Below are 20,930 nucleotides of genomic sequence, written 5' to 3' on the forward strand. Positions count from 1 at the left end.
TGTGGGAAGCGAGGGAGGAGATTGCTGAGCCTCTGGCAATGATCTTTTCATCATCAATGAGGACAAGAGAGGTTCTGGAGGAATGGAGGGTTGCGGATGTTGTTCCCTTATTCAAGAAAGGGAATAGGGATAGCCCAGGAAATTATAGGCCAGTGAGTCTTAATTCAGTGGTTGGTAAGTTGGAGAAGATCCTGATAGGCAGGATTTATGAACATTTGGAGAGGTATAATATAATTAGGAATAGTCAGCATGCCTTTGTCAAAGGCAGGTCGTGCCTTATGAGCCTGATTGAATTTTTTGAGGATGTGACAACACATTGATGAAGGTAGAGCTGTAGGATGTAGTGTATATGGATGTTAGCAAGGTATTTGATAAGGCACCCCATGCAAGGCTTATTGAGAAAGTAAGGAGGCATGGGATCCAAGGGGACATTGCTTTGTGGATCCAAAACTAGCTTGTCCACAGAAGGCAAAGAGTGGATGTAGACGGGTCATATTCTGCTTGGAGGCCTGTGACCAGTGTTGTGCCTCAGAGATCTGTTATGGGACCCCTGGTCTTTGTAATTTTTATAAATGACCTGGATGAGGAAGTGGAGGGATAGGTTAGCACCAAGGTTCGAGGTGTTTTGGATTGTGTAGAGGGCTGTCAGCGGTTACAACGGGACATTGATAGGACGCAAAACTGGGCTGAGAAATGGCAGTGGAATTGGGGAGCATGCCTTATGAGAATAGGTTGAGTGAACTCGGCCTTTTCTCCTTGGAGCGACGGAGGATGAGAGGTGACTTGATAGAAGTGTACCAGATGATGAGAGGCATTGATCGTGTGGATAGTCAGAGGCTTTTCCCCAGGGCTGAAATGGCTAGCATGAGAAGGCATAGTTTTAAGGTGCTTGGAAGTAGGTACAGAGGAGCTATCAGGGGTACATTTTTTACGCAGAGAGTGGTGAGTGCGTGGAATGGGCTGCCGGCGGCAGTGGTGGAGGTGGAAACGATAGGGTCTTTTAAGAGACTCCTGGATGGCTACATGGAGTTTAGAAAAATAGAGGACTATGGGTAACCCTAGGTAATTTCTAAGGTAGGGACATGTTCGGCACAGCTTTGTGGGCCAAAGGGCCTGTATTGTGCTGCAGATTTTCTATGTTTCTATAACCTCCTCGAACAACTTCCTAAGATTGGTTAGACACTACCCACCATGCACAAAGCCATGTTAACTATCCCGAAGATAGCCACTTTATCTCAGAATCAGGTTTATTATCACCGGCATGTTTCGTGAAATTTGTTAACTTCTAATCTTTCTTCTAATATTTGTATATCTGTGCACTTGTAATGCTACTGTGACACTGTAATTTCCTCTGGGATCAATAAAGTATCTATCTAATCGGGCCCTGCCGATCCAAGTTCTAATATATCCTGTCTCATAGAATACCTTCCAATAACTCATCCATTACTGATGTCAGACTCACTGGCCTACTGAGGGTCAGTAAAAGGGTTAATGACCTAAGTAGCTAACTTGCATTTTTCTATTTGAAATTATAACCCAATGTCTTAAGCTTGGACCTGCAGAAAGCAGTCTTTCATAATCATGATGCAGCACTGATTGCAGATAGCCGTAAAGAAACATGCAGTCATTGGTTGTTCTATGATTAAAAGTATCTTGTGCGATGGATGAGGTTGTAAAGCCTATGCATGTTCGGCACAGCTTTGTGGGCCGAAGGGCCTGTATTGTGCTGTAGGTTTTCTGAGCTCCTATGGACGAGGCCACGATCTGGTTGCAGGAGCAACACCTCATCTGAATGACTTCCAAACTGATGGCATGAACATTAATTCTCTAACTTCCAGTAATTTCTCCACCCTCCCTTTCCTTTTTTCTGTTTGCCATTCTGGATCTTAGAAAACATGGAAAACATAGAAAATAGGTGCAGGAGTAGGCCATTCGGCCCTTCGAGCCTGCACCGCCATTTATTATGATCATGGCTGATCATCCAACTCAGAACCCCGCCCCAGCCTTCCCTCCATACCCCCTGACCCCCGTAGCCACAAGGGCCATATCTAACTCCCTCTTAAACACAGCCAATGAACTGGCCTCAACTGTTTCCTGTGGCAGAGAATTCCACAGATTCACCACTCTCTGTGTGAAGAAGTTTTTCCTAATCTCGGTCCTAAAAGGCTTCCCCTCTATCCTCAAACTGTGACCCCTCGTTCTGGACTTCCCCAACATCGGGAACAATCTTCCTGCATCTAGCCTGTCCAATCCCTTTAGGATTTTATACATTTCAATCAGATCCCCCCTCAATCTTCTAAATTCCAACGAGTACAAGCCCAGTTCATCCAGTCTTTCTTCATATGAAAGTCCTGCCATCCCAGGAATCAATCTGGTGAACCTTCTTTGTACTCCCTCTATGGCAAGGATGTCTTTCCTCAGATTAGGGGACCAAAACTGCATACAATACTCCAGGTGTGGTCTCACCAAGGCCTTGCACAACTGCAGTAGTACCTCCCTGCTCCTGTACTCGAATCCTCTCGCTATAAATGCCAGCATACCATTCGCCTTTTTCACCGCCTGCTGTACCTGCATGCCCACTTTCAATGACTGGTGTATAATGACACCCAGGTCTCGTTGCACCTCCCCTTTTCCTAATCGGCCACCATTCAGATAATAATCTGTTTTCTTTTTTTTGCCACCAAAGTGGATAACTTCACACTTATCCACATTAAATTGCATCTGCCATGAATTTGCCCACTCACCCAACCTATCCAAGTCACCCTGCATCCTCTTAGCATCCTCCTCACAGCTAACGCTGCCACCCAGCTTCGTGTCATCCGCAAACTTGGAGATGCTGCATTTAATTCCCTCATCCAAGTCATTAATATATATTGTAAACAACTGGGGTCCCAGCACTGAGCCTTGCGGTACCCCACTAGTCACCGCCTGCCATTCTGAAAAGGTCCCATTTATTCCCACTCTTTGCTTCCTGTCTGCTAACCAATTCTCCACCCACACCAATACCTTACCCCCAATACCGTGTGCTTTAAGTTTGCACACTAATCTCCTGTGTGGGACCTTGTCAAAAGCCTTTTGAAAATCCAAATATACCACATCCACTGGTTCTCCCCTATCCACTCTACTAGTTACATCCTCAAAAAATTCTATGAGATTTGTCAGACATGATTTTCCTTTCACAAATCCATGCTGACTTTGTCCGATGATTTCACCGCTTTCCAAATGGCCTGTTATCACATCCTTGATAACTGACTCCAGCAGTTTCCCCACCACCGAGGTTAGGCTAACCAGTCTATAATTCCCCGGTTTCTCTCTCCCTCCTTTTTTAAAAAGTGGGGTTACATTAGCCACCCTCCAATCCTCAGGAACTAGTCCAGAATCTAACGAGTTTTGAAAAATTATCACTAATGCATCCACTATTTCTTGGGCTACTTCCTTAAGCACTCTGGGATGCAGACCATCTGGCCCTGGGGATTTATCTGCCTTTAATCCCTTCAATTTACCTAACAGTACTTCCCTACTAACATGTATTTCGCTCAGTTCCTCCATCTCACTGGACCCTCTGTCCCCTACTATTTCTGGAAGATTATTTATGTCCTCCTTAGTGAAGACAGAACCAAAGTAATTATTCAATTGGTCTTCTCTTAACCCTTCTCCTCACCTGCCCATCACCTTCCCCTTGTGCCCCTTCTTCCCTCTCTCCCATGTTCCTCTATGCTCTCCTATCCGATTCCTCCTTCAGCCCGTTATGTTTTCCACATGTCACCTCCCACCTTCTCACTTCATCCGCCATCCGCCACTCACCCATCTTCCCCCTCACCTGGCTCCACCTATCACCTGCCAGCTGGTAGACCCCCTTCCCCCCAATCCATTTTTCTGGCTTCTTCCCCTTTCCTGTCTCAACCAGATGAATGTCTCGATCTGAAACATCACCTGTTTATTCCCCCCCCCCCCCATATGTGGTGTCTGACTGCTGAACTCCTCCAGCATTTTGTGTGTGTTACAACATGACAAGGAACATCGAAGCTGTAGTCAGGAGAAAGGAGGCATGCATCAAGTGCAGTTCAAAGCTGAAAGTACATCTATAATCAAACTATGTACACGTTATACAACCTCAAAATTCATCTCCTTACAGGCAGCCACAAAATAAGAAACCCAAAAGAACCCATAAAAAAGACCAACAAACACCAATGTGCGAGGCGGGGGGGGGGGGGGAACAAATCACGCAAAGAACAAAAGCAAGCAAATAGTGTTCAGAAGGAAAGTGAGTCCTCAGACACGAAGCCCGAAGCAGCCCCACAGCTTCAGCCCCAGTTCAGCACATAGCAGAGTAAGCATGGAGCCCACAGATACAAAGTCTGTAGCAGGCCACAGCCCCAGGATCAGTTCAGTGAAGAGCCGAGTAAACACCTCGAGGCAGCGAGCAGAACCTCACCTCTTGTCCCGACACCCTGCTTTTTCAATCCATCTGGCTCGGCGTTTAAGTCATCCAAACATCAGGTCGTTCCTCAGCCCAAGACCCAGGCCCTGTGGCATTGATACACTCTGGGCCTGGACTCTGCCGCCATGTTTTGGCCCAGACCCAACCTTAGATCGATCAAACCGCACTTTCCGTTTAGCTGAATGGACCTCTCCTCCGCTGCACTCACTACAACTTCACTTCATATACGCCTCCACCTTGCATCGCATCTGCTCACCTCAACTCTCGACCGTCGTCTCAGCCTTGCCCTCACTTGCCTCTGCGTTTGCAGTGATCATTTACCATTATTTTTACAGAAAAAGTGTTGTTAAAAAAGTATTTCTTGTTTCGTTAACTACCTCCAGCAGCGCCATCTTACATCTCACAGGCAGCTGGGATCAAGTGAATCCCTGGAGGACTATAGGGGACGCAGGAGGGGACTCACAGTGGAATCAGAAGGGCAAAATGTGGGCACCGAGACAGCTTTAGCAAAGAAGATTATGGAAAATCCAATGAGGGGAAATGAGTATTTAGAGAGAGACACATAAAATGCAGGAGGAACTCAGCAGGTCAGGCAGCATCCATGGAGAGGAATAAACAGTCAATGTTTTGGGCCAAGACTCTAAGCAAATAGGGCCCCTCCAACACCAAAGAGGACAACTTTGTTTGGAGCCACAGGAGATGGGTGTGTTCCTCACTGAATACATCTCCACTGCTTTGACCATGAAGAACGTTGTGAAGACTTCAGGACTAGGGAAGGTGAAGGGGGCATCTTGGGAATAGTGCGCATTACACCAAAGGAGATGCTGGGTGTCATCGTCTGTTGAGGTAGGTAAATGTCCACGACATGGTCAGATGTATCCAAGCACACAGTAGGAAACTGGAAAAGAATTTGTGAGAGCCTTGGCTGAGATATTAGCATCAGTTAGTGATGGGTGAGGTGCAGGAAGATGGGAGGATGGCTAATGTTGTACCTTTATTTACGAAGGCTGGAAAGAGAACCCTGGGAACTATGGACCAGTAGGCATGATTATGGAGACTGTTATGGAGAGGGCTCATTCAGCAAGGACACTCAGGTAGACCTCAGGAATAAAACAAAGAGCAATTACCATAATGATGTTATATCATCCTTCGAAATGTCAGCAGGAGCTGGAGGAACAGATATGTAGAATATTGGTATAGATATTCATGTTCCCGAGCTGTGAATAATCCCCCCCCCCCCACACTATGCTTTGCTATGAGTGACCCCACTGCAGGGTAGTGTGGAGAAGCGGGGGGTCAGAGCAAGGGGCAGGGATTGGGATAAAACACAATGAGCCCGAGCACTGAGGGCAGCTGGTATGTGACAATCCTGAGGGGTCAAGGTCAGGATGGGTGGGAGGGGGGAAGAGTGCACCACAGTGACATCAGGGTGATGCCCCACCCCACCTCAATGTCCATACCAGTGGGTTGTGTGAAGACAAGACAGAGTCTGAGGTGGAAGGCATGGAAACAAGTCCTCCAGCCCAACTGCCTCAGACTGACTAGTTGTGACCTGAACTCATCCATTGACCAGCATCTGGCCAACATCCCTCTGGACCTTTCCTGTCCATGAAACTGTCCAAATGATTTTCAGTCACTGTAATTGTACCTGCCTCTACCACTCCCTCTAGCATTGTGAGCCAGACACCCACCACCCTCTGTGTGAAAAACTTGCCCCCAATGAGCCATTTCAATCTTTCTCTCTCTCTCACCTGAAACCAATATCCTCTAACATAACAACCTATGAATTAGGAGCAGGAGCAGGAGTCGGCCATCTGGCCCATTGCCCCTGCTCCGTCACTCAATAAGAACATGGCTGATCTGACCATGGACTCAACTCCACAAACCTGCCTTTTCCCCACAACCCTAAATTCCCTACTATGCAAATAATCTATCCAACCTCGTCATAAATATATTTACTGAGGTAGCCTCCACTGCTTCATTGGGCAGAGAATTCCACAGATTCACCACCCTCTGGGAAAAGCAGTTTCTCCTCATCTCTGTCCTAAATCTACTCCCTGAATCTTGAGGCCATGTCCCCTAGTTCTAGTCTCACCTACCAGTGGAAACAACTTTCCTGCCTCTAACTTATCTATCCCTTTAATATTTTATATGTTTCTATAAGATCTGCTCTCATTCTTCTGAATTCCAGCACAGTCCCAGGTGACTCAATCTCTCCTCATAGTCTAACCCCCTCATCTCTGGAATCAACCTGGTGAACCTCCTCTGCACCACCTCCAAAGCCAGTTTATCCTTCAAGTAAAGAGACCAGAACTGCACACAGTACTCCAGGTGCGGCCTCACCAGTACCTTGTATAGCTGCAGCATAACCTCCCTGCTCTTAAATTCAATCCCTCTAGCAATGAAGATCATTATTCCATTTGCCTCTTGATAGCCTGCTGCACCTGCAAACCAACCTTTTGTGATTCATGCACAAGCATTCCCAAGTCCCTCTGCACAGCAGAATGCTGCAGTCTTTTACCATTTAAATAATAATCTGATCTTCCATTTTTCCTACCAAAGTGGATGACCTTGCATTTACCAACATTGTACTCCATCTGCCAGACCCTTGCCCATTCACTTAACCTATCTATATCTCTCTGCAGACTCTTCATAGCGTCTGCACAATTTGCTTCTCCACTCAATTTAGATACACTACATTTGGTCCCCTCTTCCAGTTTTACACTCCCCTACCCTGATAAACCTCTGTGATTATCCACCATACCAATGCCCTTCATCACTTTATAAACCTCCATGGGTGACACCCCAACCTACTATGCTCCAGAGGGTATAACCTGCAGTTCAAGGGGGAAACAACCCAAATGTGCCCCATAACCAGGGTCCAAACCTGGATGTGATCAACAGCAGCAATAACTGCAGAATCAGTTCCCACAGTCACTTGTGAACTCACTGCTGTGTCATCAGCAAAAGTGTTTAAATGCCTCACGTAAGTACTGCATATTTAAGCTCTCATATGCTATGCGACCGTGTAAATCCCTTCCCGCACTCAAAGCAGATACAAGGCCTCTCCGCGGAGTGAACAGCCTGCTGAGCCAGTGATCTGGATGACTGGGAGAACCCCCTCTCACACTAGGAGTAGTTGAAAGAACTCCCCCCGCTGTGATCCCGCTGGTGAGCCAGCAGCTTTGATGACTGGGTGAATCCCTTCCCACACTCAGAGCAGGTGAACAGTCTCTTCCGAGTGTGAATTTGCTGGTGTATCAGTAGACTGTACGACTGGGTGAACCCCTTCCCACACTCAGAGCAGGTGAACGGTCTCTCGCCGGTGTGAATTTGCTGGTGTATCAGTAGGTTGTATGACTGAGTGAACCCCTTCCCACACTCAGAGCAGGTGAATGGCCTCTCCACAGTGTGAATTTGTTGGTGCAGCAGGAGGTCATGTGACTGACAGAATCCCTTCCCGCACTCGGAGCAGGTGGAAGGCCTCTCCCCGGTGTGAGTTCGTTGGTGCGCCTTAAGATTGTACGACCGAGTAAACCCCTTCCCACACTCGGAGCAGATGAAGGGTCTCTCCCCGGTGTGAATTTGCTGGTGCCTCAGGAGCTCAGACGGCCGAATGAACCCCTTCCCGCACTCGGAGCAGTTGAAAGACCTCTCCGCAGTGTGCACCCGCTGGTGAGCCAGCAACTTGGACAATTGGGTGAACCCCTTCCCACACTCAGAGCAGTTGAAGGAACTCTCCCCGGTGTGAACCAACTGGTGAGCCAGCAGGTTGGACGACTGGGTGAACCCCTTCCCACACTTGGAGCAAGTGAACAGTCTCTTCCCAGTGTGAATTTGCTGGTGTATCAGTAGGTTGTACGACTGCGCGAATCCCTTCCCACACTCGGAGCAGGTGAACGGCCTCTCCCCTGTGTGAGTTTGCTGGTGCCTCACCAGGACAGACGACTGATTGAATCCCTTCCCGCACTCGGAGCAGATGTATGGCCTCTCCCCAGTGTGAATTCGGTGGTGCGTCAGAAGATCATATGAACGAGTGAATCCCTTCCCGCACTCAGAGCAGGTGAAGGGCTTCTTTCCGATGTGAGTTTGTTGGTGCATCTGAAGGCTGTATGAACAAGTGAGCTGCTTCCTGCACTCGGAGCAGGTGAACTGCCTCTCCCCGGTGTGAACCCACTGGTGAGGCAGTAGGCCGGATTTCGGGTGAATCCCTTCCCACATCCAAAAGCAGGTGAACAGTCTCTTCCGAGCGTGAATTTGCTGGTCTATCAGCAGTCTGGACGACCGAGTGAATCCCTTTCCGCACTTTGATAAGTGAACAGTCTCTCCCTGCTGGTTGTATCAGTAGGCTGGACAACCGAATGAACCGCTTGTCCCACTAGCAGCAGATGAACGGCTGCTCCTCACTAGTGTATCACCAAGAGGGATGGGGCAAGTGAATCCTTTCCTGCATGCAGAGAAGCTTTTCCCGGTGTGAATCTGCCCGTGCCTCCGAGTGAGTTCCTACATGCGCCTGAAGCAGGAAGACAATGTTTCCCCAGGATCTCAGTGATCAGTCAGTAAAAAGATGGCCAAATTAATTACTGTCCTCAAATGGAAACAGGTGGAAAGAACATGGGAATACTCTCAGGGAAATGGATCAAGTTTATCTCAGTCAAAAGAAGGAACGTTTCACTGGTGCAGAAACAAGGATGTGGTGAACACGTTCCCGGTCACAGATCAGGTCAGCTCACCTCCCCCAGCGTGTCACACACGGTCTCTCGTTGCAGTGGGTGTTCCTTTCCCAATCTGCACTGGAGTGATCACTGCCCGCTCCTTCACAGGCTGGAAGAAGTTACACGGCTTCTCTGCAACTGGTTCCCGACCTCACGTCAACAGTTTCTCTCATCGTCGCTGAGGACATCGTCTCCCCAATGTGTTACGGTTGGTGCCCTGCAACAGCCCTCACTGCCTGGGGTCTGAAGTGAAACAAACCAGCATCTCTCCTTCCACGTTCACAGGCCGATGATATTCAGGTGCTGGGGAGCTGAGTGGGGTGTCGATCTGATGTGATATTCCATCTGAGATACCCAGTCGCAATTCCTCCACATTTGATGTTCTGTAAAACATTACAAAAAGCATCAGTAAGTACAGGGTAGTGACTCAGAGCAGATCACTATAATCTCCTGGGTCAGCTGTGACTCAGTTGCTGGCTGTCTGGTTATGACACTGTAATTGTAGCATTAAAGGGAACTTTGGACAGGTACATTGATGAGAGGGTTAGGGAGGGCTATGGTTCAGATAGCGGTGAATGGGCAGCTGACAAGGAGTAGATGGGCCAAAGGGCCTGTTACCATGTTGTAGTGCTCTATGATTACCCTGCCTCTGGGTCAGGATCAGGGTGCTTGTGTCCAGCTCCAGAGACTTGAGCACAGGACTGGGCAGAGAGGTCAATTAGTTCACACTCCGATCTCAGATCACTGCATAAAGATTAGAAATCCCTGGACACAAACTTTTGAAATTCTCTGTCGAGATCGCAATGGAGTTGGAGTTATTGAACATATCCACAAGGGATAAGGAAGCACCTTTGGGCTGCACAGGAGCCGAGGAAGTGGACTCCTGCACTGAGGTCCTACATGAAAAACCAGCCTGATGGTGAACCAGGGATCTTTTAATCATTGGGGAAACAACATTACTGGCCAGGACATGAGGCAGCAACGTCTGGCTCCCAAACACCATCCTGGGCAAACAGTGCTCTAATGCCCTGGATGGTGTGATTGCCCTGTTTAACTTGGTGCAATGAGGCTTTGCCTCTCCTCCTGTTCCACGGGCACCTCACAGCTGACACACTGTTGTAGCAGAGAAGCAAAGACATGATGCCAAGCGGCTATATTTCATTAGGAGACTTGGTTTGTCACCCGAGACGCTAGCAAGTTTCTACGGATGCACCACGGAGAGCATACCAACCGGTTCCTTCACCATCTGGTATGGAGGGACCACTGTGCAGGATTAGGAAAAGCTGCACAAGGTTGTAAACATCGAGGGCATCTTCGTAGGGTAATGCCTCAAAAAAGAGCCATCCATCATTAAGGATCCTCACCACCCGTGACCTCTTCTCATTGCCACAGGAGCCTGAAGATACACTCAATCTTTAGGGAAAGCTCCCTTCCCCCTGCCATCAAGATTCTCAATAGACAACGAACCCATGAACACCTCCTCATTTATGCTCTCTTTTTCCACTATTTAATTTTTAATATACATTTCTGATTGTAACATATAGTATATGTAATGAATAGCACTGTACTGCTGCCACAAAACAAGAAATTTCACAACACACGTCAGTGATGATAAACTTGATTCCGAAATCTTTACAAATCATCGACTGGGCCTCTGCTGGTCCATCAGGAAGGACATCGAGGGATCTGTGAGATTGTAATACAACTGTAATGTCACGGGGATCATAATTATCTGGAGCGACTGGAGCAGTCAGTGAGATTTCCCAACGAGCAGAAAAGAGATGTTCAAAATCGATGGGTTGGTTTTAGACGAGATTGGGAGAACAATGTAAGAGGGGGCAGCGTGAGATTCATCACTTTACCTCTGATCTCTTCCTTCGCTGCATCTTCCCTGCACTGACCCCATTTCTTTCGCCCCTCAGTATGGAGAGCAGAACAGTACAGCAGATGAAGAGGCCCTGTGACCCACCATGTCTGTGCTGACCGTGATGCCGATCCAAACTAATCCCGTCCCCTTGCACAGGATCCATCTGACCCCATTCCCTGCCTTTCACACATCTGTCTAAACGTTCCAGTTGTATCTGCTTCCCATCACTTCCCCGGCAGCCCATTCCAGGTACCTTAACATCCATTGATCTTTCCCTTAATTGCACTCACAGACTCAACCTCGAGGGCCGTCTAGGGTGGACTCTTACCGCAGGCTGGGATGGAGATCACGCTCACATGCAATATTCCAGAAACCATCTCACTAGGATCTAATCAGCCAATGATGAAGACAGCACCTCAATTCATAAAAGCATGCAGACATGGTCACAAAGTTCAATGGTTGTTCAGACCAAACATCAGAATGGGGAAGAAATGTGATCCAGTGACTTTGATTGTAGAATGATTGTTGTTACCCACAGTATATCAGCAATTGGTGATCTGTTGGGATTTTTTCATGTAACAATCTCTAGAGTTTACAGAGAAGGGTGCAAAAAATCTACTGAGCAGTAGTACTGTAGGCAAAAATGCCTTGTTAATGAGAGGTCAGAGAAGAGTGGCCAGTCTGGTTCAAGCTGACAGGAAGGCAATGGTAACGTAAATAGCCATGCGTTACAATAGCGGTGCACAGAAAAGCATTACCTAATGCACAACACATCAAACCTTGCAGCAGTGGAAGATCACAAACATATACTTGGTGGTCACGTTATTAGGTACAGGAGGTGGCTAATAAGATGGCCACTGAGTGTAACTGCAGCATTATATATTTAAATTATTTTGTAATACCTTCTGCCACCTTAATTGCACATTCACTTTCACTGAGTCATGTACAAAGCTCCCAGGTCTCTCTGAACACCCTCACTTCTGAATCTGTAGTCATTTACAAAGTAATCCACTGCTCTATTTATTTCCCTAACATAGAAATAACCTTTATTCCTAATCTTTTGATCTATTTCTATTTTGCAATCATCATTTTCTTCCCATAAATCGATGTTAGGATCATAGAGATACAGCACAGAAATAGGCCCCTTTACCCAAATATATGTTAACGAGATACACTGAATCTTCATTCATCCTCCCCTTATTTTATCTAGATGAGATTTTTTTCTCTTTATTTGCTAGCAGTTATTTATCTACTCAGTTCCTCTTTATCCGGTCTAAGTTCCAGCTCCAGCCGCTGGGTGCTGAGATTTGGGTATGGAGAGCTCGGCAGGTCTGGAAGCCTCGCCGCCAGCTCACAAATCGTTTGCCCGCGCACCGGGCCTTATGGAATCAATGGCCGCCTCGTTACCCAGAATCCCGCGCACGACAGAATGCGCAGTCTTGTACGCTTCGGGTCGGCAATGGAGACTCGGGGCCGATAGTCCCAGGGCGGGCTCTGGAAGATGGGGGTAAGGAGGGTTTAACATCATCGCGGAAGCTCGCAATGCTTGAGGCGCCCGTACCGGTCCTTTCCCCCGCTGGGGGCGGCCCCTTGATGTTGATGAAGCCGGCAGCCGACCCCGGTCTCCAAACCGCGGCCGAACCGGACTGTACGATTGGTGGCGCCACGGCCGACGTCAGGCGCATGCGCTCTGCATTGCGGGGAATAATCCTTGCGTCAACTTGCATTTATACAGCGCCTGTCACCATTTTACAGTTTCCTCGCTGCTTTCTGATCTCACTCGTCCATCACCATCCCATTTCTGGGTCCAACATTCCTCCCTCCCCCATCTGTGTGTCGCCCCCTTTCACTGGCATCCTTAACCCCCACTACCTCCCACTGTCCCTTTCTCTCATTCCCAACCAACCCCCTCCCCTATATCTGGATCACCACCTTCCGCCTGCCCGCCCCTCTCGTGTGAGTCCTCCCTCTCCCTTGTCCCTATGGTGCACTCTTAACCCTCTTCCTTTTAGATTACATTAGATTCGATCCAACTTTATTGTCATTGTGCCGAGTACAGATACAAAGCCAATGAAATGCAGTTAGCATCTAACCAGAAATGCAAAGAATAGTGTTATTTACAAAATAACTGCGAATAAAAAGTAAGTGCTACAGCACACAAATATAAAAATACTGAGACAGTACAATATGGGTGCAATACTGCTTAGCGCTGTGGTGTGAGGTTCAGCAGAGTCACAGCCTCAGGGAAGAAGCTCTTCCTGTACCTGCTGGTGCGGGAGCAGAGGCTCCTGTAGCAACTAACAGATGGGAGGAGAGTAAAAAGTTCATGGTTAGGGTGAGATGCATCCTTGATAATGCTTTTCGCCCTGCCCAGGCTGCGTTTAGATTATGAAGACATGCAGTCCTCTTTCATTGTCATTTAGTAATGCATACATTAAGAAATGATATTTCCTCCGATGTGACATCACAAAACACAGGACAGACCAAGACTAAAAAAACTAACAAAACCACATAATTATAACATATAGTTACAACGGTGCAACAATACCATAACTTGATGAAGAAATCCATAAGCACAGTAAAAAGTCCAAAGTCTCTCAAATGTCCCACATCTCACGCAGACGGGAGAAGGAAGAAAAACTCTCCCTGCCATGCCCAACCACAGTCCGACTCTGAGTCGTCCGAAAAGCCTCCGATCAGCTCTCTGACACCGAGTACCGAGCACCATCTCTATCCGAATGATTCGACCTCAATCTCAGTCGCCAACAGCAGGCAAAGCCGGGGATTTTGAGGCCTTCCCTCTGGAAGATTCTTGATCGCGCAGTACCAACAGCAGCAAACCTGCATTTCAGAAATTTCTCCAGATGTTCCTCTGTGCTTTCACATCTGTCTCCATCAAATCAGAATTGTCCACGGCCCCTATTTAACGGATACGATATCACTTTCACCGGAGGGCTGCGCACGCACAGATGTTCTCAATGGTGGGCAATTGGGTGCCAATAATCCACTGAGCAGTTTTCACCACACGCTGGAGTGCTTTGCGGTCCGATACGGGACAATTGCCGTACCACACTGAGATGCAGTTGGTGAGTATGCTCTCAGTGGTACAGCGGTAAAAGCCCGTCAGTATCCTGGGACAGAGGTGAGCTTCCTTGATGCTCCACCACCACCACCCCTCTGCTATTTATCACAATTTACTGTGAGCTGAACGTTGCACATTTAGATGGAGTAAAAATTTTTACTCCTCATGTATGTGAAGGATGTAAGAAATAAAGTCAATTCAATTCAAAGTCAATTCAAATCTCCTCTCAATTTTCTACATTCCAAGAAGTAAAGTAACCGATTCAATCTTTCTTCATAACCCAGGTCCTCCAGTCCCGGCAATACCCTGCTAAATTTTCTCTGTACTCTTTCAGCCTTATTTACATTTTTCCAGCAGGCAGGTGACCAAAACTGCAAACAATACTCCAAATTTAGCCTCACCAATGTCCTATACAACTTCAATATAACATCCCATCTTCTGTACTCAGTACTTTGATTTATGAAGGCCAACGTGCCAAAAGCTTTCTTCACCACCCTATCCACCTGTGATGCCACTTTCAATGAATTGTAGACCTCTATTCCTGAATACCTTTGTTCTACACCCTCCTAAGTGCCCTATCGTTCACCGTGTAAGACCTACCCTGGTTTGTCCTACTGAAGTGCAATACCTCGCACTTGTCTGCATTAAACTCCATCCGCCATTTTCCAGCCCATTTTACAGCTGGTGCAGATCCTGATGCAAACCGTGATTACCTTCCTCACTGTCCATTGCACCCCCAATCTTGGTGTCATCCGCAAATTTGCTGGCCTAGTTCACCCAGATCATTGATCTAGATGACAAGCAACAACGGACCCAGCACTGATCCCTGCAGCACACATCAGTCACAGGCCTCCAGTCAGGGAGGTAACCATCTACTACCACTCTCTGGCTTCTCCCACAAAGCCAATGTCTAATCCAATTTACTATCTCATCTTGAATGCCGAGTGACTGAGTGAACATGTATTTACATACATAGAGTACCAATCATGAAACATTCTTACACGTATTAATAACCAACAAAACTGCATGCGATTTACTTCATTTGCATTTATAGGCATCCGTTAGTCTCGTGAGACCATGGATTTGCATCTTGAAAGGGCGCAGGCCTGGTCAAGGTTGTATGGAAGACCGGCAGTTGCCGATGCTGCAAGTCTCCCCTCTCCACGCCACCGATGTTGTCCAAGGGAAGGGCATTAGGACCCATACAGCTTGGCACCGATGTCGTCGCAGAGCAATGTGTGGTTAAGTGCCTTGCTCAAGGACACAACACGCTGCCTCAGCTGAGGCTCGAACTAGCGACCTTCAGATCACTAGACCAACACCCTAACCACTTGGCCATGCGCCAACACATTTAATCTGATCAAAAGTGGCCAATTATACCTTAGTTTTAATTAGAGTAATTGTCCATTGGAAAATGTGTGCTTCTCACCCTATCATCTCCTTTCTCCTGCTTTGGTCTGCTTGTGTCCCTGGTGTCCGTGCTGTACAAAGGGAGCATTTCTCCCAAGCTCCTTGCTCAGTTTAGCTGCAGACTGTCTTAACCCTTGCCATGCCATGGCTGACTGGTGTCCCTTGTTTTCCCTGTGTGACTTCCTGTAGACAGAAGAGTTGAGCTCAGATATTCCCCATCCCATAATCATCACAGCCGAGGGGGAATACAGTGGGGATTTACTTCTTTTTCCCAACTCTTTTCAACATTATGGACAATTTTGGTGGCTTCGAAGTGCCGCAGAATCAGGTTTATTATCACTGATATATGTCTCGAAATTTGTCGTTTTCTGGCAGCAGTTCCATGATGAGATGAAAATTACCAGACGCCACAAAGATCAATGACGAAATCGTGCAAAAGAGGAATAGAGGGGTGGTGATATCAACCATTCAGGAATCTGAGGGTGGAGGGGAAGTGCTGGAGGGTGGGGTTGTCAATGATGGACTCTGACCTCACGAGGCATCGCCTCTTTACAGAGACGGGTCGGGTGTCTGTCGTCTGCAGCCCTGAGATGGGAGTGGGGAAACAGTAGGGGCTGGATACCAGAGCGAAATCAGCAAAGACTGGTGCGGTGGGGGGGGGGGAGGTACAGGGAGAGTGTGGATGCAGTGTGGCAGATTCCGTACTGACCAAGGGAATGAGAACTGGGAGTACAGACCAATGAATGTAACAGCAGGATCTGAATGGTACCCAGTGAAACTTGCTCCACACTGAGGTCCTGGTTGACCCTGCGCTTCATCCCTTGTTCCCCTGCTGGGGGGGGTCACCTTCCCACTCCCTCCTCCACTGAGATGCGCCTACACACTGTCTCTGTGTACCTTCCCTTTCACCTCAACTCTGGTCGGTCCATTTTCCTTCTCCCCTCCTGTGTCTGGGTTTCTCCCTTCCATACTTCCCTTCTCCGGATCCTCCCCCCCGCTTCCACTCTGGGCCGTCCTCCTTCCTTACAGTCTCTAGCTTTCTTGTGGCAGCGCACCTTGTACATGTGTTCAACGGTGGGGAAGGGGTCTTTGCCGTGTCCATTACTTTCAGTAGAGTTTTCCGTTTATGGGCATTGGTGTTTCCACGATGCAACCAAAATGCTCCTGATGTCATCATCTTCTAGATCATGGTCCCAGGGTTGAACCATTTGGCACCTCACTACCTTTACAAACCTGAAAATATTCCCAATTTCCCAACTTCCTCTATTCCCATTGGACTGACAATTCTCTGTGCTTGCTGATTATACAGTTAGTGGCCAATTTATTTGGTACATCTGCTCGCCTGGGACTGTACTCACCGGAATTCAGAAGAATGAGAGGAGATCTTCTAGAAACATACAAAATTATGAAAGGTATAGTTAAGATAGAGGCAGGACTGTGATAGGTAAGACTAGAACTAAGGGACATAACCTCAAGATTCGAGGGAGTAGATTTAGGACGGAGATGAGGAACTGCTTTTCCCAGAGAGTGGTGAATCTGTGGAATTCTCTGCCCAGGGAAGCGGTGGAGGCTACCTCAGTAAATATATTTAAGACAAGGCTGGATAGATTTTGCATAGTAGGGGAATTGAGGGTTGTGGGGAAAAGGCAGGTAGGTGGAGACGAATCCACGGTCAGATCAGCCGTGATCTTATTGAATGGCGGAGCAGACTCCTGCTCCCACTTCTTACGTTCTTATGCACGCTCGCTAATGCCAATGTAATCAGCTACTCACGTGGCGACAACTGAATCCATAAAAGCACGCAGACATGGTCAAGGTGCAGTTGTTGAGAGCAAACATAAGAATAGGGAAAAATGCGATCTAAGTGACTGACAGTTGGTGCCAGACAGGGTGGTTTGAGTATCTCAGAAAATGAGATTTTCACACACAATAATCTCTAGAGTTTACAGAGAATGGTGCGAGGAACAAGATCTATTCAGTGAGTGGTAGTTCTGTGTTAACGAGAGAGGTCAGAGGAGAATGGCCGGACTGGTTCAAGTCAACAGGAAGGCAACTGTAACTCAAATAACCATGTGTTACAACCATGATGTGCAGAAAAGCATCTCTGAATGCATAACATACTGAACCTTGAAATAGATGGAATACAGCAGCAGAAGGCCACAAAAGTACACTCGACGGCAGGTACCTAATAAAGAGGCCGCTAAGAGTATTACAAAATACCAGAAATTCTGAAGTTGCTGGAAATCCAAAGCAACACACACAGAATGCTGGAGGAACTCAGCAGGCCAGGCAGCATCTATGGAAAAGAGTAAACAGTCAATGTTTCAGGCCAAGACCCTTCTTCAGGACTGGAAAGGAAGATGGGGGAGACCCCAGAATAAGAAGGTGGGGGGAAGGTGAGGTGATGGGTGAAGTCAGGTAGGTGGGGAGGAAAGAATCTGATAGGAGAGGAGGGTGGACCACAGGAGAAAGGGAAGGAAGAGGGGACCCACGGTGAAGCAGAAGAGGTAAGAGGCCGGAGTGGGGAACAGAAGAAGAGAGAAGGAGGAGGGAAATTTTACCAGAAGGAGAAACTGATATTCATGCCATCAGTTTGGAGGCCACCCAGATGGAATATGAGGTGTTGCTCCTCGACACTGAGGGTGGCACACCTTGGCACAAGAGGAGGGCATGGACCAACACGTCGTAACGGGAATGGGAATGGGAATTAAAATGTTTGGCCACCGGGAAGTTTCGCTTTCGGCAGATGGTGAGGAGGTGCTCAACGAAGCGGTCCCCAATTTATGACAGGTCTCACCAGTATGGAGGAAGCCATATCGGGAGCACTGGACACAACAGACGACCCCAGCAGATTCGCCGGCTAAGTGTTGCCGCACCCAGAAGGACTGTTTGGGACCCCGAATGAAGGTGAGGGAGGAGGTGAACAGGCAGGTGCAATACTTTGGCCGTTTGCAGGGATAAATGCCTGGAGGGAGATAGGTGGGGAGGGACAAAGGGACAAGGGAATCACGGAGGGAGTGATTCCTGCAGAAAGCAGAGCGAGGGAGGGAGGTAAAGATGTTTAATGGTAGGGACCCTTTGGAGATGGCGGAAATTGCAGGGGGTAATGTGAAGGATGCAGAGGCTCGTGGGTAATAGGTAAGGTCAAGAAGAACTCTATCACTGTTAAGCCAGCGAGAAGAAGGGGTGAGCGCAGATGCTCGGGAAATGGTGGAAATTCCTGTGAGGGCAGCATCAATAGTGGAGGGAGAGGACCCCAGTTCTTTGAAGAAGGAGGACATCTCGGATGTTCTGGAAAGGAAAGCTGCCACCTGGTAACAGATGTGGCAGAGGCGAAGGAACTGAGAAAAGGGAATGACTTTTTTACCGGAGACAGGGTGGGAAGAGGTATGGTGAAGCTAACCGCGGGAATCGGTAGTTTTATAAAAGATGTCAGTTAATGGTTTGTCTCCAGGGATGGAGACAGAGAGATCGAGAAAGGGGAAGGAAGTGTCAGGAATGGACCAAGTGAATTTAAGGGCAGGTTGGAAGTTAGAGGCAAAGTTGATGAAATTGACGAGCTCAGCATGGGGTGCACAAAGCAGCACCAATGCAGTCATCAATGTAGCAGAGGGAGAGTTGTGGAGGATTACTGGGGAAAGCTTCAAACATGGTCTGTTCTAATAGCCAGCAAAAAGGCAGGCATAGCTGGGGCCCATGCAGGTGCCCATGGCTACCCGCTGAGTCCTGCAAAATGCCATAACCTCTTTACTACACAAATAGGTGGTTTGAAATATTTGTTTCCTTGTTGTGGGAAGCCCAGGAGACCTCTAGTGTCCCTGGTGGCCACATTTACGAGAAGTGCATCTGGATGATCTATATAGCTCCTGTAGATCATGTTAGGGAACCAGAGCTGGAGCCGAATGCCTTACAGATTTGAGACAATGAAGAGTAACACGGAGACCATCACCCCTAAGTTGCAGGAGACAGGTAGCTGTCAGGAGAGAGAAAGGGAGCGCAGAGTGGTCACTTCCCTCAATACCAAGTTTATCCCATTGGATATTATTCAGGCTGGGGGGAGGGTCTATCTACCAATGGAGAGCCACATGGTCTATAGCACTGAGCTTTGCTCTGTGGCTCAGAAGTGAAGAGGGAGATGAGATGTGTTGTGGTGATGAGATTCAATATTAAGGATAGGGTTGCCAACTGTCCCTTATGAGCCAGGACATCCTGTACATTGGGCTAAATTGGTTTGTCCCATACGGGACCACCCTTGTCCCGTATTTCCCCAACTAAGGTAGAGCGTTCCTATGAAACCGTTTGTAAGCCGAAATGGCGTAATGAACAGAAGCAATTTTTGAGCGTTTCCAGACCCAAAAAAAACCTACCAAACCATACCAATCACACATAAAACCTAAAATAACACTAGCATATAGTAAAAGCAGGAATGATATAATAAATATCATGTAAACCATGTAAATCAGAAATAATGTAGGTACAGTGTATCAGAATCGGGAAGATTAAACCAAAACCGATTTGTAGAAAAAAATCGGCACATACATGTATGTGCACGTCACGCATCCGCACACTGGTGCCCGTGCAAGGCTTCATGGTCATAGTAGTCTTTCTCGGGGTAAGCACAAGTGGTAGGAGGAAGTCACAACAAGGCTGTCAGAAGCAGGTCGTTGGGTGACAGTCAGAGGGGGGAAAGCTAAGGTGGGCAGACGGGTAGTGCAGAGCACCCCTGCAGCCATTCCCCTGAATAATAAGTTTACCATCCTGGACACTGTTGGCGGGGATGACCGACCAGGTGTGAGCCACGGTGGCAGGGCCTCCGGCACTGAGTCTGAGCCGGTGGTGCAGAAGGGTGGGACGGAGAAGAGGAGAGCTGTCATCATTGGAGACTCTATAGTCAGGGGAGCAGACAGGAGATTTTGTGGACGTGAGAAGGACACCCGCATGGTTTGTTGCCTCCCAGGTACCAGGGTCCGGGATGTCTCTGACCGGGTGCACGACATCCTGGTATGAGAGGGAAAGCAACCAGAAGTCGTGATACATGTTGGGACCAACGACATAGGCAGGAAGAGGGATGAGGTCCTGAAGTGTGAGTTTCGGGAACTAGGCAGAAGGCTGAAGAACAGGACCTCAAGGGTGGTGTTCTCAGGATTGCTGCCAGTGCTACGTGACAGTGATGGTAAGAATTGGAGGAGATGGCAGTTGAATGCATGGCTGACGAGTTGGTGCAGGGAGCAGGTTTTTAGATTTTTGGATCATTGGGATCTCTTCTGGGGAAGGTGGGACCTGTACAGATTGGATGGGTTGCACCTGAACTCAAGGGGGAACAATATCCTTGCAGGTAGGTTTGCTAGCATGGTTCGGGAGGGTTTAAACTAATTTGCGAGGGGGATGGACCCAGAGTGATAGAGTAGTGAAAGA

General features: G+C 47.9%; 1 protein-coding gene across 3 annotated transcripts in view; it reads right to left on the reverse strand.

Annotated features, from left to right (window-relative positions):
* Positions 1 to 5,648: 5,648 nt before the first annotated feature.
* The window catches only part of LOC134352767 (zinc finger protein 239-like), a 30,765-nt gene continuing 15,483 nt past the window's right edge, over positions 5,649 to 20,930 (reverse strand). For 2 of the 3 annotated variants that reach the window (XM_063060202.1, XM_063060203.1), the window contains exon 4: positions 5,649 to 9,539. In XM_063060202.1, the coding sequence (XP_062916272.1) occupies positions 7,571 to 8,662 (1,092 nt within the window). In that variant the 5' untranslated portion in view covers positions 8,663 to 9,539 and the 3' untranslated portion in view covers positions 5,649 to 7,570. Of the gene's footprint in view, positions 9,540 to 12,584; positions 12,681 to 20,930 lie in introns of those variants that run through there. The other variant, XM_063060204.1, reaches the window with a different exon arrangement.

Source organism: Mobula hypostoma, chromosome 10, assembly GCF_963921235.1.
Source record: "Mobula hypostoma chromosome 10, sMobHyp1.1, whole genome shotgun sequence".
NCBI classification, from domain to species: Eukaryota; Metazoa; Chordata; class Chondrichthyes; order Myliobatiformes; family Myliobatidae; genus Mobula; species Mobula hypostoma.